Below are 14,816 nucleotides of genomic sequence, written 5' to 3'. Positions count from 1 at the left end.
ACCCACTACCCACGCCTGCACCCTACATTGATTCTTTGTAGAAGCAAATTTGGACACTGTCTCCAAGGTGGTTAATTTAACTTCTCTGTTCTTTTACATAATTTGATCAAGGGCATATTTTCTACAGGGCTTAAGAAACAGTGATTGGTTTTACCATCTTCATGTGTGTTTTCTCTGGCCTCAGCCTCTTTTCAGGACATCTTTCCCCCTCCTGCTTAGCATGACAGTAAGGTCCAGCCAGTCTGGGCCATATACATGTTGGGCTTTCTGTCGCCACTCCTTATACTGTTTCCAACAACATTAGCTGTCATTTATTGTGTGCTCACCCTGTACTGGGAGCAAAGCCTAGCACTTTATGCATACACTTTCTCTTTGCCTGTCTTAAGAGGTTGATACTATTATTCTCATTTTGTAACCAACAAACTGGAACTTCACAGAGGCTTACATACCCAAGCACACACAGCTAGTGAATGGTGAGACTACAGTTGAATCCCAGGACTGGGTTTTATGCTCTTGCCTATTAGACCACACTTCTTGGAATGTCCTCCTACGTATCCTGCCCATAGATGTTTCACCTATCACTCAAAGCCCACCTTTAATGTTCATTACTCCCTCATGATCGGAACTGGGAATCATCCCTCCCTTCTCCATCTGCCTACAGCATTTAGCAGACACTGGTCTCACCGTGAAGAATACCACTTCGTGCTTATTGTATTTATTACTTTCTGTGACTTAATTCTCCCGCCAGACTGTCTACTTTTTTAAAGAAAGGTCTGGATCTTGTATAACTTCATATCCTGCACATTGCCTTCCATGGAGTAGTAAATATCTGACAAATATGTGAATGGAGAAAAAAATAATAGATACTGTTATTAAGTGTATATTATGTTCAGGGACCTTGCCAAATGACTTATGTGGAATAAGACCTTCATTTCTGAACAACCCAATAAAATAGACACTGTCTCTATTTTGCAGGCAGGGAGACTAAGGATCAGAGAAAGAGTTTCTCATCCAAAGTGAGACATAGCTAGAAGAGACAGAGCCAGGAATCACATTCAAGTAGTCTGACCTGAGCCTTTAATGACTACACTAATATGTGCTTTTTCTTAATCTTGATCCTATTTGGGGGGACAGAGCTGTTTTGAGATCTATATTGGCACACTTAAGGGTGGCCTCAGGCCAAATGATATATATGCCTGTGACCTGCCTTTCAGCATTCCTTTGCCACTCTCCTTGAATCCCTATCCTCACACTCTCTACTGTCAATCACTGAGCCACCATGGTGTTAAGTTAAAACCAATGCCCTCCCCCATATGTATCCCCTACCTTCAGTACTCTTATTGATATATTCTTGAAATCCTTCAAGATGCCAGGATGAGGGTATGAGGATCAACTGGTAGAGTATGAAACCCCAGGCCATGCAGTGGGTCCCGGGAGTGATGGGGTTAAGGGGAGTGTCCACGGCCCAGTTCACACAAAGTAGGTCACCCTGTTGCGCACACACCTAGACTATCTCGGGTATGTGAGATATCAGCTGGTCAAACTAATGGGCTCATCCTGTCTTTCTAGGTGGTTTCATCAGTTTCAATGGCTCTTGGAGGGTCCAGGGAATCCTGGCCATGTCTCGGTCCCTGGGAGATTATCCGCTGAAAAATCTCAATGTGGTCATCCCAGACCCAGACATCCTGACCTTTGACCTGGACAAGCTTCAGCCTGAGTTCATGATCTTGGCATCAGATGGCCTCTGGGATGCTTTCAGCAATGAAGAAGCAGTTCGATTCATCAAGGAGCGCTTGGATGAACCTCACTTTGGGGCCAAGAGCATAGTTTTACAGTCATTTTACAGAGGCTGCCCTGACAATATAACAGTCATGGTGGTGAAGTTCAGGAATAGCAGCAAAACAGAAGAGCAGTGAACCCTTCAGGGGTCTCAGCTGCCTTAGACTAAAGGACTTGCAACACACTGGTCTCTTTTAATTTAGTGAAAAGTGTGGGAGTTGTAATTAGGATCATCCATCCCAGACATGGAATCCCCCCTCCCTGGTGGTCTTAGGTCTATAAGCAGTGATAAACAGAGGGTGCCCTTGGCCAACATAGTTAAGAAGCTGGAAAATGATTTCTTCGTGTTTTCCCAACTCTTTCATCCAGTGTCAAAAATATATAAATAAATAGCTGTAGAGTCACGTATATGAAGTGAATAGCATATGTGCCATTTAGTCTCCCTCAAGATTCTTTTCAAGATCCTGTTCAGGGTCCTCCAGGCATCAGCTGTTGTGTCCTCTCTTTGGAACAGTGGACAGGACAGGCCACCCAGTGCTGCAGGAGACAGGCCACTGCGTCACCTCTGAGTGGTCAGGGGCTGACGTGGCAACACCCTCTGCCAAGAGACAGAGCTGTCCTAAGAATGCTTTGTCCTTCTGAGCCCATGTTTTCTGCTCAGTAGCAGCTTGAAAGCAGATTTGGAATGGTTTATTATTTTGGCTGCTCTTGGGGACTGCGAGAAGCAGAGAGGATGGGAGACCAGTGGCAACTGCCTGCACAGCAGAAATAACCCTTTTCCCTTGCTTCCTTTATTAGTTAAATAGACTTTGTATACCACCTGACCAGCCTTTGTGCATTTATCCAAATCATGCATGACCGTTAACCTTTTGCTTAGTCCTTACCGTATGTAATAGGCAGCTGTTAAATTCACAAACAGACACCATGATTTTTCATCTTACATGACCAAGAAACCATGTTAGGGGAAATGAAAAAACCAAATCACAATACCATGATTCCTTCCATTTTCAGCAGTAGATGAAGGAAATGATACTGAATGAGTCACAGTGTTCCCTGGCAAGTAAGCTGTTTGCATCGAGAAAGGAGTGAGCTGGTGAGGTTACCACCCTGAATTGAGCTCCAGCTGCCAGTTCTTGTGTTTTTCCTTGCCCCTTTCCTAGTGATTTTCAAGTGTCTTTCAGGCAGTGTTCTGAGAAGCAGCAGCCTATAACTGTATGTGTGCTCCTTGAAGCCAGCTACAGAGTTCCCAGCTACTGCAGCTTGGAATGTGGTGGGAAACTACTGGAATAAGCTTCTCTTTGACAATGGAAAGGCAGCAGCCTTTAACATTTAGTTGCAAATCTCCATCCACATCAGGTTGCTTTCCCCAGGCAAACACAAACCGCACCCTGTGGCCTGCAGCCCTGCAGGGGAGGCAGCAAACAGACCGGCAGTGGCAACACAGCAAGTCGGGAATTCCAGCATGAACCCATATTGAGAAGTGGGCCAGAATTATTTAGGGGCCTGGCTTGCTGCTCTCCATTTCCTGTATCACTAATGTATCGTTTTTCCAACTTTGGTATTTTATAAGTTTATTTAGAGAAAATGCTGGGTCACTCTCTGTGCCTAAGGTGACTCAAACAGCCAAACGGAACTTTTGCTGCCTCCCACCCCTCTGTATCCACCTGGTGGTGTTCTTTCCCTGTGGGCATTTGTGGTTATAGCTTCCCATAGGCCACATTCACCGGACACCTCCTCCCCGTGGAGCCCTGCCCTCTCCCCTCCTGCTGCTGTAGAGCTTTCCCAAAGCCGTGTCCAGGAAAGAGCTCGAGAGAGTGAAGAAATTGCCTTGTGGATATGGAGGGCTGCAATCTATCTTGATTTCTCCAAGCCCTTACCTTTCTTTGACTGCACTGAGAATTGCTAATGACTTCCCATGAGATTTGCTTACTTTTGTATACTGTATTTTCCAGCATTACAGTTAGAACCTTGGTTATTATTTTTTAGCCATAGAATCAGTACAAAATATCTGCCACCATTTCAGATTTAAGCATTTGCCTCTGGAGAGACACTGAATATGTGGATGTGTGTATTAATATTTGGGGTGAGGGGACAGGAAAGGGAATGTGGAAAACAAATGCTGGCTGTGAGCAGTGCTGATACGGCCAGGCCAGGCGACTGGGTTTGCTTGGGGATTCAGGACGTTCTGATGCCTGAGAGTTGCCCCCACCCACCATCAAACTGAAATCAGCACCAATGGTGTCAGCACTTTACAGCCCATAGCCAACTTTCTTTCTTTATTTTTAGCATAGCACAAAAATGTATAATAGGGAAAGACATTTTTAAATTCCACAGTTATTTTTATTGTCTAAAATGAAAGCAGCAGTGTTTTGATAAAGATGAAAAAGAAAAGCTACTAAATTAGTAAATCAGTGGTTACGTGCCCTGCAGAATTTCTTAACAGATGGTGCTGAGTGCACAAGTTACATAACTTTTCTCTCTGAGGTTCACAAGGCGTCTTCTAAATTTTGCTTTGTGCAATTAATTCATTTCTAATGTTAACTGAGTAGAGTGTATATATCCTACTCCCATTACTGCCTCTTTCCCCCCCTACTATGGCTTGTAGATTTTAAAAGATAGAAGTTCTAGGCAAAACCGTAGCAGTTTCATTAATAGTTAGGATAGTTATATCTAAAATCAGAGTATTTTGTTCTCTTCCTTCTGGAGCTCTCTCTCCCTAGCCCTTTTCGAGCTGTTGGGGATTTGCAGACATCACTCCTGGGGTGCCCTGTAGCACACTGGCTGCTCCCCGGGACCCGGGAATGCTGAATCTAGCCATTAGGGAAATTGATTTGAGATGCCTGCATGTGAAGCTTCCCTAAGCAGCACTGCCAAAGCTTTGGAATTGTCACCCAAGGCTTCCTAGATTCCCTTGCTAGCTCGAGTTCGAATTGCCAATAGTCCCCCATGGTGCCAAATTTTGGGATGCTTTTACAGTCTTTTAGAAATGAAGATGGGAATGGCCATGTGCTTATGAGACCCCAGCAGGGTGCCAGGCCCAGGTCTCCATTAATGCAGTGCTCTGCTGCTGCTCCACTGGCAATTTGTACTCTTAACATAGGTTGGGGGAGGGACAGCTAGGGAAATTTTTTACAAAATTAATTGTATTTACAATTCTTTCATCATAGGAATAAACAATACTTATATAGAAAGCTCCAAAGCTGTTCCCAAGATCTGCATTTATTTTATATGACCAACTTGCCCCAAGGCAATTAACTCTGAATTGCTCTTCTAATGTGACATATCTGTGTACATATGTACATATTAGTGGTAACCAGTGGCTGCATTTTATTCCTTGCTGTGGATTGAGGTATTGGCTTCTTGAATCTTGTATATGTCATAAGAGTATTACACAGAGAGTGTTATAGTGAAGGATGCAAGCTGGATAATTTAAAACAGGCCTTATTTCATACAAGTGTAATTATTACATCATTTTGGGTAAATGGCAAAGAGGACTGCATGAGAATCATAGCATCATCATTTCAATTTAATCTGAAGTGATTCTAGGAAATTGATTCCACTGTTGGATTCTAGGAAATTGATTCCGTTGTTTCCTTTGAGTTTAATTTCCTTTGTGTTTAATTTGACCACAGAAACTTTTTTGAGTAGCACCTAGTAACACTGCAAGGAACTTGTGTATCAAGGTGTATCTTGATTTTCCTGATTTTTTTGTACTCTAAGTTGTTGCCAGATCTCTCTTGCAACTGTGTCAATGAAAGGTCTGTGTTTAGAAAAGGCAGCATATCATTGTATATCAGAAAGTATAGGAATATATACTTTGTATAAAACTTTTCCAATCATTTCAGACATTCTTTTTTCCTCCTTTTGACCCACCACTAGACTGTTCATCCCCTAATAGTCCCCCAAAATTGCCTTAGCATGTCACACCAGCATTCGTCATCCAGCTCTGGAGAAATGACATGACTGTTAGATACCATGGCTGTTTAATTGCCTCTGGATTAAGTCATTGATATCTAGACTTTTGAGATAGCTAGCTGTAGAAATAATAGAATCCAGTGTTTACCAAAGCGTGTTCCAAAGAATACAAGTTCCAAAGATGCTCTTCTAAATACAGGGTTCCAGGATCAAATAAGTTTGGAAAACACATACCATCTTAGAAAGTTATAACATGAACATATCTAAGGCTCTAATTTAAATGTCCCGCAGGGGAGAGAAAAACACAACAAATATCTGCTGTCAGTTAGCCCAGTGTTTTCCAGATTAATTTGACCACAGAAACTTTTTTGAGTACCACCTAGTAACATTGCAAGGAACTGGTGTTCTAAAGAACACTCTTTGGGAAATTCTGGTATATTGAAATATTGCTGTGGTTTCATTCATGCTGACTCTTAGTAGTAGCAGTACAATTTGCAACTTAGAAGCATGAGCCTTTCATATATGAAGCTGACTTGTTAATAAAAGCAGTGTTAAGAAGTAGTATGACTTACTATGACCAACAGCAGCCTCATATTGATAGCAGAACAATCCTACTGAAAGCTCTAAACATCATCCCCCTTTTTTTTTTTTTTTGAGACAGTCTTGCTCTGTCGCCCAGGCTAGAGTGCAGTGGTGCAATCTCTGCTCACTGCAAGCTCTGCCTCCCAGGTTCACGCCATTCTCCTGCCTCAGCCTCAGCCTCCCGAGCAGCAGGCGCCCACCACTATGATCGGCTAATTTTTTGTATTTTTAGTAGAGATGGGGTTTCACCGTGTTAGCCAGGATGGTCTCAATCTCCTGACCTCGTGATCCGCCCGCCTCAGCCTCCCAAAGTGCTGGGATTACAGGCGTGAGCCACCGCGCCCGGCCATCCCTTTCTTTTATATGAATAATGAGCAAGAGCCCTGCCATAGCTAGATATGTCTCAAATTCATTCCAAGATCTTTCCATTGCTTTTTTGCAGTTACCTTTGCTTTTCAGGTTGAATCAAAATGAATATTGTTATATTTCATTACTATGTGATATTTAAAAATATACAGAAAATCACAGAAAAGGAAAAACACAAATTTGATTTTAATTCACTTTTGAAATTTTAATGATTTTTAAAACTAATGCTCTGTTACATAATAATTGAAATGTAAACTATAAACACTTAACTTACTTTCTTTCCTTTATTGTCCTCTGGATTCAGTGAAATAATTTGAAATCAATTAGAGCTCATACCTTCTAAAACTCCTGTCCCGTATCATCCCACCTTTCATGTTTTATGTACATAGTTAAGTTTGGCAAGTTATCTCTTGCCTAAAATGTGAGGCCTTCCTGTAGTTTCATAGTAGTTACTCTTGGCTGCAGAAATAGGTTTGGGAAGCTATGAGAGATTACCCCAAAGTAATGGATGAAACAAATCTAGTCGAAAACATGGTATGGAGTGAATTAAGGCAAAAGTCATTAACTTAAAATTACATCCAATATTTAGGAATAGCTCACCCTCTGCACATTATCCAAAATAGTTTAAAAAACTAAAAGTAAGATCTCTTAGGCTAGGTGGTGGATTGCAAAGGGCAAGGGGCAGTTGATACCATGAGGCTTCCATTAGATGCATTTCTAAACATTTTTAGTAACATGTAAATTTGTTTGCTGATCCTTAGTAATGTTAATGCTTTGTCTATTTGTTATTTTTATCACTGTTGAACAGCAAACTATTGAGGCTGGGGTTGATCATTGATAATTTTTATGTGATTAGTAATAACCATAGCATCATATGTACAATTGCTTTAATAAATCCAAGTTAAGGACTTTGAGGACAGCATGTAGTAACTATTCATTTTAACAAATCTTCACAGATAGTTTCACCGTTCAAAGCTCCACTGAAAAGCAAGCATGCAGCAAAGGTATAGATTGTATTTAGAGATATGGTTTCATTTATTCTTGAAGTCCTATAATCTTTCATTATTTAAACACAAAATCCCACGTAACATTTGCCAAATCCAAGTTAATCTCAAAAACCTCTGAGGACATTGAGCACAAGCAGATTAATGTGAAGGCACTGGTGGCAGATTGTGGTGGAGAGAGGGTTGAGTGACCCAGAGCAAAACCTGCCTGGGTTACTCACTGCCACTTCAGGAGAAGGATTGTATCAGCTCTCATTACCTTTTGTCATGAGGCAGTTCATAAGTTAAATACGAAATCATGCATTATCTCAAAATATTTCTATATTAATTAGATAATTCATGCTGTAAAGTGTGTTCATGCAGAAGCAAAGATGGACATAATAGTCAAGTATCAGGGGAAAACCCCTTTAGGATACTCAGACATTAAAAATGTAAAAAGTAGCTTATAAGAAATGTGGATTATCATATTTTTTACTATATACAGGTTGTGTTTAATAGTAATTTCTGACACCTGCACATAGATCAAGAAAAGGCAGTTGTTACCACTTTTCACCATTCAAAAAATGGGCTTCTCTCTTAAGAGTATTGGTTAATGCTTTGCTTATTTGTTAATGAAGATAGCATTTTAATTTTAAAGCTTCCTTTTGTAGAACTGATGGCACGGGCAGAATCACATTTAAGAAAAATGGTTTGGAACACTTTTTAATAAAAAAAATTGTACAATCAGTTTCCAGTGTGGTCAAAATTAGAATGTAAAGGAAAGCATTTTTAAGAAAATACAGAAGCCCAAATCAAGGGAAACATAAAAGGAAATATTTTAAATTAAGAAAAGGAGGTGTTATAGTTTATTACATCACAAATTATGCTTTCTGTACTTACGCTCTTAGTGAAGGAGGTAACATTGAAGTGATAACAAATAACATTCTCAGTTATTTGTGAACTTAGTCCCTATTCCATTTATTTTTTTGCAGTCCCTATTCCATTTTTTTCTGATGAAAATGGATACACGAGGTCTCATTTATTGCTGTCCTCAACACCTTAACTGTCCTAGGTTCCGTTCACGTTCCAAATCATGGACGATAAAACTGAAGTCAGATAAACACAGTCACAGCTACAATGTGAGCGAGTTTTAATATACTGGTAATTTTGCAACTGCCACCATGAATACTAGTGAGTACTCAATTTACAACAGACAATTTCACAGAAACAAACCAGAGTGATCTGATATTCCTGCTTCTTAGTTTTCTAATCCATATAATTAAAAAAATTAATCCTGTAGAAATGATGTATTAGACATCTCTAACCCAAGAAAAAGATGTCTTTTGTATAAGTTTTAAATTCCCATTTGTCTTAGTGTATCTTAGGACAAATGGTGACTTCTTCGTTTAGTAATGAAAACATCTAAATCCTGCTGTGTGGAGAAAAGCTAGAACTATGGGACATTAAGCCACAATACTACTCTTATTGAGGCTCCCAGACTACAACTAACGGTCTTTATGTATTTATCATCTTGATTATTGTTTTACCTCAAGCATATACAGTGTGCAGAAAGTAGAATAATGAATAAAATATGACTATGGAGAAACCCATAACTTTTGCTTCCATTCTAGAAAGCAGTGTTTGTTCTTTTTAATTTATTAGATGTTCACATTGAAATATTAACATCTACAATACTGTCTTTCAGTTTACTATTCAATTACTAAAGCAAATGATTTTTATTTATAGCACTTACACAACTGCAATTCAGGTCACAGAACTGAAATCTATTTGATAACGTCTCAGCATTCTCATGGGCAGCCAGGAAAAAGAAAAAAAAGAGAGACACAAATAGAAATTTTAGTGGGTTCAGATAAATGATTATTCTGACAAACCTGGAAAATAGTAATTAAACAGTTCATTCCAAAACACCCCAATGTAAACTCTGCTCACATAATTTGTATAAGGAAAATGTATGAGTTTTTTTCTTAAAAATAGAAGCATCATTGCATTTATAACAGATTGATCAGTCTTATGAACACATTACATTGGGGAAGTCACTATTATTGCTGTAAGTGTGCTTGCATATTTTATTCTTTCCTTTTTTAATTTCTTTGTGTGTCTGAGCATCTACTACTTGCTAGGCAGTGACTGTGTCTGAGTGAATGTATCCATTGGTGAGCACTCAGGCGCCATCACTGCCCTCTTGGGGCTTACATCCTAGTGGGGGCCTCAGAGATATTATAACACTCAATATTGACCCAATGGGATGAAAACTGTTATCTTCATGATTTCTTCCACTGGTCATAGATTTGTTCGGACAGGGCAGAATTAGAATAATTATTTCTCACGTATAAAAGCAAGTGATAATGAGATTGGGAATTTCTTGCCCACACTAAAGCAAACTGCAGAAGACAATTACTCCGTTTTACTAGCTCACCTCGTTTCCCAAGGATGGGGTGGGAAGTGAGACATGGAGCCTCTGGGGACCAGGATGGGGGGTACGAGTGTCCCAGTGGAGGGTGCCACTGGAAGCCTCCACCCAAGTGGGCCAGCAGCTGTGCAAGGGCACAGCAGTAGGCTGGTGAAAGCCAGGTTGTCTCTCTCTCAGGATCTTTCTGGGGGAAGAAAAGGATTATAGAAAGGAGAAAAAGGAGGAGCAAGAACATCTCTCCATGGCCTATTTTTATTTTTGTTCCCAAGAGACTATATAGTGTAATAACCTTATGCCCCCAAAGAGAGCCCTGAACTGAGAGTATCTTCAGTGTTCCTGAGTATATAAATCAGTCAATCTGTTATATAGAAAGTTAACATTTCAGGAGCACAATTATTTCCCGATTTCAAATATGAACAGATTAAATGTCAGATTTTTTTAAATCATAAATTTGGTATCCATAGTTACTTTACACATTCCAGAGTCTAAGCATGGAATTTAAGTTTTGTTTTTTGAACAAAAATAGCAACATCTGTTTTCTGTATGGCAAAGAAAAACTAAATCCCAGACTTTTATTTTTAACCACAGAAACCATCACTTCTTTCTAAATTATCTGCTTGCCTGCTCATTTCCCCTAAACATCTCCTTCTGTTTATGCCAATGGCTTTTTAAATCCAAACACTAGTTATTGCCAAATTGCATTAGAATCCTATTGAATTAGAATAATTCATATACTTCATATACTGGAGAAGGAATGGTTAGAGATGGTAAAGATCTTATTGTGATCAAAAGCAGGGTTTTTGTTGTTTTTAATCATGAGCACATATAAAAGGAAATTCAAATGAAACTAAGCCAATTTCTGATTTAGTAAGATTAAAACCATAGGTGGAACTCAGTTAATAGGGATGGAAAGGAGGAAAGCGCAGGGTGGGGAGAGAAAAAGGGGAAGGAAGAAAAACTGAGTAGTGTTTTTTTTGGGAAACAGTATAATGTCTCAGAAGTTCTTATCTCTTATCCTGCTGATGTTGAGACAGTGGCTTTGTATAAGCTTCTATTTATACCTATTTCAACATCATGAAAATTTTTCCATCAGCATTTTCTTGCAACTTTAAAAATCACAAGGGATTATTTGCTTATAAAAAGATACAGGATCTACAATCTATTAGGAATACTTTATTCCAGGAATCTTGGAATTGTATTTAATAAATAAATCACAGGTCAAAATGACTGTCAAATCAATCAGGCTTTCTGGTAAGTTATTTCCTGAAAACTATCCATGATAAATACAACAAACCTTGGCGAAACCTCATTACTCTTGGAAGTCTTCAGGGTTATTTTACCTACTGTTCTATATTTGTCTCTGAGAGACATTTGAAACACAGTTACAACGTCAATTTGGTGTAACATTACCTGTAGTAGAGCTCAGAGTATATGGCAGTGCCCGTCACTCAAGATGCATGGCGTGTCATTTGGGTCGCTTTGATGGGTGCTGGGGTAGAATTAGCCTTGTAGAGACTAATGTGTTCATGCTATCTCTGATCCTATGTTGTTGTATAAAAATGAACAGCTAAAAATTTACCCATGATGACAGGATTAAAGCAAAAATAAACACATAAAGTTGTTAGACTTTAAACCTGAGACTGCTGGTATTCTTTTAAGTTAAACTCATTTTCCATTCTAATATCTGTTCTTGAATTTTATAATTTCTCTATGCTTCTGAGTTGGAATAGCTTGAGTTGGGGTTCTGTGTGGAAAGCAAAGAAACAATTCATGGGTAGAGGATAAGACCAAAGCATAACAGAAGCAAGAGGCAGGAGGTTTTGAGACTTTGGTGCTTTCATTTGGAATGGGAATAAGCCTGGCTCTGGTTCAAAACAAGGCAATTTATAAACATGTATACAATGTATGCAACAAAAAATGTTTATTGTAAACCTAACACAACTTTTACCCCTCTTCATAGTAACGCATCGACAAAGTTTATAGTAATTACTATCAGGTAACAAGGGTTACATTATACATAGATGATAGACTCCAGCAACACAGCACGATGCAGCTTGAGAAAAGTGTTCAGGAAAGAATATCCGTCTGCAAAGGTTTTCACAAGATGCAGGAAGAAACACTGTAAACTTTGGAGACAGAATGAAATAGAGGTAAACTCTCTCCAGGATTCTAGGCTCTGAAGAAGTGGGTAGTACTCATGGCTTGGGCCATATAGTAGTAACATGGTGACTTGCACTAACCATGCAGATGGAGTTCATGGATTAGACAATTCCAGAATTTTCTAGAAAAGGTTGGGGCCAGACATAGTGGGTCTCGCCTGTAATAACTATACTTTGGGAGGCCAAGGCAGGAGGATCACTTGAGCTCAGGAGTTTGAGACCAGCCTGGTCAACACGGTGAGACCCCAATCTCTTAAAAAGAATAAAATATTTTTTTAAAAAACAAAAGGGAAAGGAAAGGAGTTAAGCAGGCAAAACAACTGCCTACTCTACCTGCTTTCAAATTTAAGTCTGAGAAATATAAAAGTTCATGTCTACATATAAAATGCTTTTTTAAAAAAATATATTGTTTATATGCTAAGGTTCACTGAAGGAGAAAAAAAGGAAGTGCAAAAGTTTTTAAAGGTACATATAAAAAGGGATTCAATACAAAAGTGAAGTTACTCTCCTAATCCTACTATTCATTGAGCTATGAGATAGAGTGGACTATCACTTGATTTGTGAACACCAAATTAACCTCTACCTAGAGCTTTTCAACTGTTCTTCTCCTGAAACTGTGAAAGACTTTTTAAAATAAATTAATCACAGCAGCCTTGAGGGATGGGAGAACTGCAAGATCTGTGTCCAGAGAAAGTCATTGCAATGTGAATTTACTAGAAGTCAGAAATGTTCCACCTTTCCATTTGTGAAGAGGGCAGAGTGAATGTTGTTAACATCAGGCCCAGAACCTACTTTGTGCCAGGTTCATAAAGTAAACCTTCCCTGATGCTATTCAGTCAGTAAGCAGTAAAAGGCAAGCAAATGTGACTCTGTCCTCTCTCCTCATTCAAATGGGAAGACCTGGCTCCAGACTGTGATGGCTTCATTAGTAAGAGATGTGTAGACTTCAGGTTTGTAACCAGGATGCTGTGCCCCTTTCTGTGCTCCCGGCAGATGGGAATTCAGACTCTGCTGCCTGAAATGGAAGGCAATCACTTATTGAGGAGCAAGGAAGAGAAGGCATTTTTTATTTCCGATATCTCTAATCCATCAGTGTGGGCTGCTCACTCAGGCTGGGCTCCATTCTCCACCAAGATGCATCCCAGAGCATAGAGCTCCCGCGTCACGGACAAGCTGCTTTCTGTCTGCCTCATAGGAAATTGGGTTTACCTCTTCACATCAGCCCCACTCATCACTGGCCCAGATCCTCAGGAAGGGGAAAACTGTTTCTTATGTTCCTACAGTTTGGATGTCCTCAGCTGTAACAGACCACGGCACCCACCATGGTGGTTAACTCACATATGCAAGGGCAAAAAGTCTGTGGTCACAGGGTTGGTTCAGTGGCCCAATGATGTCATCAAGAGCCAGGCTCTCCATCTCAGCCACTGCCCTGGCCTTTAGGCTGTTCTCATGGGATCCACATGGTTGCTTCAGATACCATCAATGCAGACATAACACCTGGCCAAAGAAAAGGACACTTTGTCTTTATTAGAAAGCCCAGAAGCCCACCAGCAGACATCGCCTAGAGTCCCACTGGCTGGGATTGGTTCAGATGTCAAAACATGAGGAGCAAGAAAGGCTGGTAAAGAGCGGTGGCAGCCTGAGCAACATAGTAAGCCCCATCTTTAGAGTTTTTGAAACATTAGCCACGTGTGGTGGCACACGCCTGTAGTCCCAGCTACTTGGGGGGTGCCGAGGTGGGAGGATCACTTGGACCCAGAAGCCTGAGGCTGCAGTAAGCTATGATCATGCCACTGTATTCCAGCCTGAGTGACAGAGCGAGACCCTGTCTTCAGCAACACAAGTGACTGAGGTGGGAGGCAGCCCCTGCCTGCACAGAAGCGGGACAGTGGGCATGCGAGGCTGGGGGCTCAGCGGCAAACACAGCATTTGGCTTGCACCCCAGCAGTCTTTGCTCGTGACATTTTGACGCCACTTTTTATCTTTACCTAAATTTGTTAATATATTTAAAACATCTGTTATAAAAATGATTTATCCTCATTGAGAATGAAATAATAAAAGGTACTTTTAAAGTAGGAAGAAATCTTTGAGAGGCATTTTCTGTTCAAATTTTGTTATATTTTCATCCTGTTTCTGTACAGTTTGTACATATGTTGCAAGAGAGGGAAGAGTGGCATTTAGAATTGTCACTGCAGCTGCTGCAACCTTTTAAGAGAATGGCAAAATTTATTTTTAGAGAAGTTGACTTCCTTTTATCTGGGAAATGCCTTGATTTTTTGGGGGGGGAGGGGTTGGGGGATTGAAATATAAGTAGCATTCACTTCTGCCTTGCTTCCCACATGGTCTGAAAGGAGAAAGTGGAAACAAAGAGGGCTAAGTGGAAAGGAGTTTTGGAAATTACTCGTTGATAACCTCAAGCAGGGGTAAGGACCGGCATGTATGGAGGAGGGGCCAGATGTGAGGAAAGAAGGCTTGGCCCCGGGGCCACAGACAATGGGAAATTTCCCTGGTGAGAACTGTTTTAATTATCATCATTAGAAACCACCTTCAAAGTTGGTAGCATTAGGCAAAAATTTTTATGTTTTATGTTTCTGCAGGTTT

The 14,816-nt window shown here is 40.2% G+C and overlaps 1 protein-coding gene across 2 annotated transcripts in view; it reads left to right on the top strand.

The window, feature by feature from the left end:
* PPM1L (protein phosphatase, Mg2+/Mn2+ dependent 1L) overlaps nt 1-6,729 on the top strand; it is a 301,803-nt gene extending 295,074 nt beyond the window's left edge. For both annotated transcript variants that reach the window (XM_025377624.1, XM_025377626.1), the window contains exon 4: nt 1,570-6,729. In XM_025377624.1, coding sequence (XP_025233409.1) covers nt 1,570-1,916 — 347 coding nt within the window. In that variant the 3' untranslated portion in view covers nt 1,917-6,729. The remainder of the gene's footprint in view (nt 1-1,569) is intronic.
* Nucleotides 6,730-14,816: the final 8,087 nt, after the last annotated feature.

This window comes from Theropithecus gelada, chromosome 2, assembly GCF_003255815.1.
Source record: "Theropithecus gelada isolate Dixy chromosome 2, Tgel_1.0, whole genome shotgun sequence".
In the NCBI taxonomy this organism is placed as follows: Eukaryota; Metazoa; Chordata; class Mammalia; order Primates; family Cercopithecidae; genus Theropithecus; species Theropithecus gelada.
This window is presented reverse-complemented; position numbering and strand designations above follow the sequence as displayed.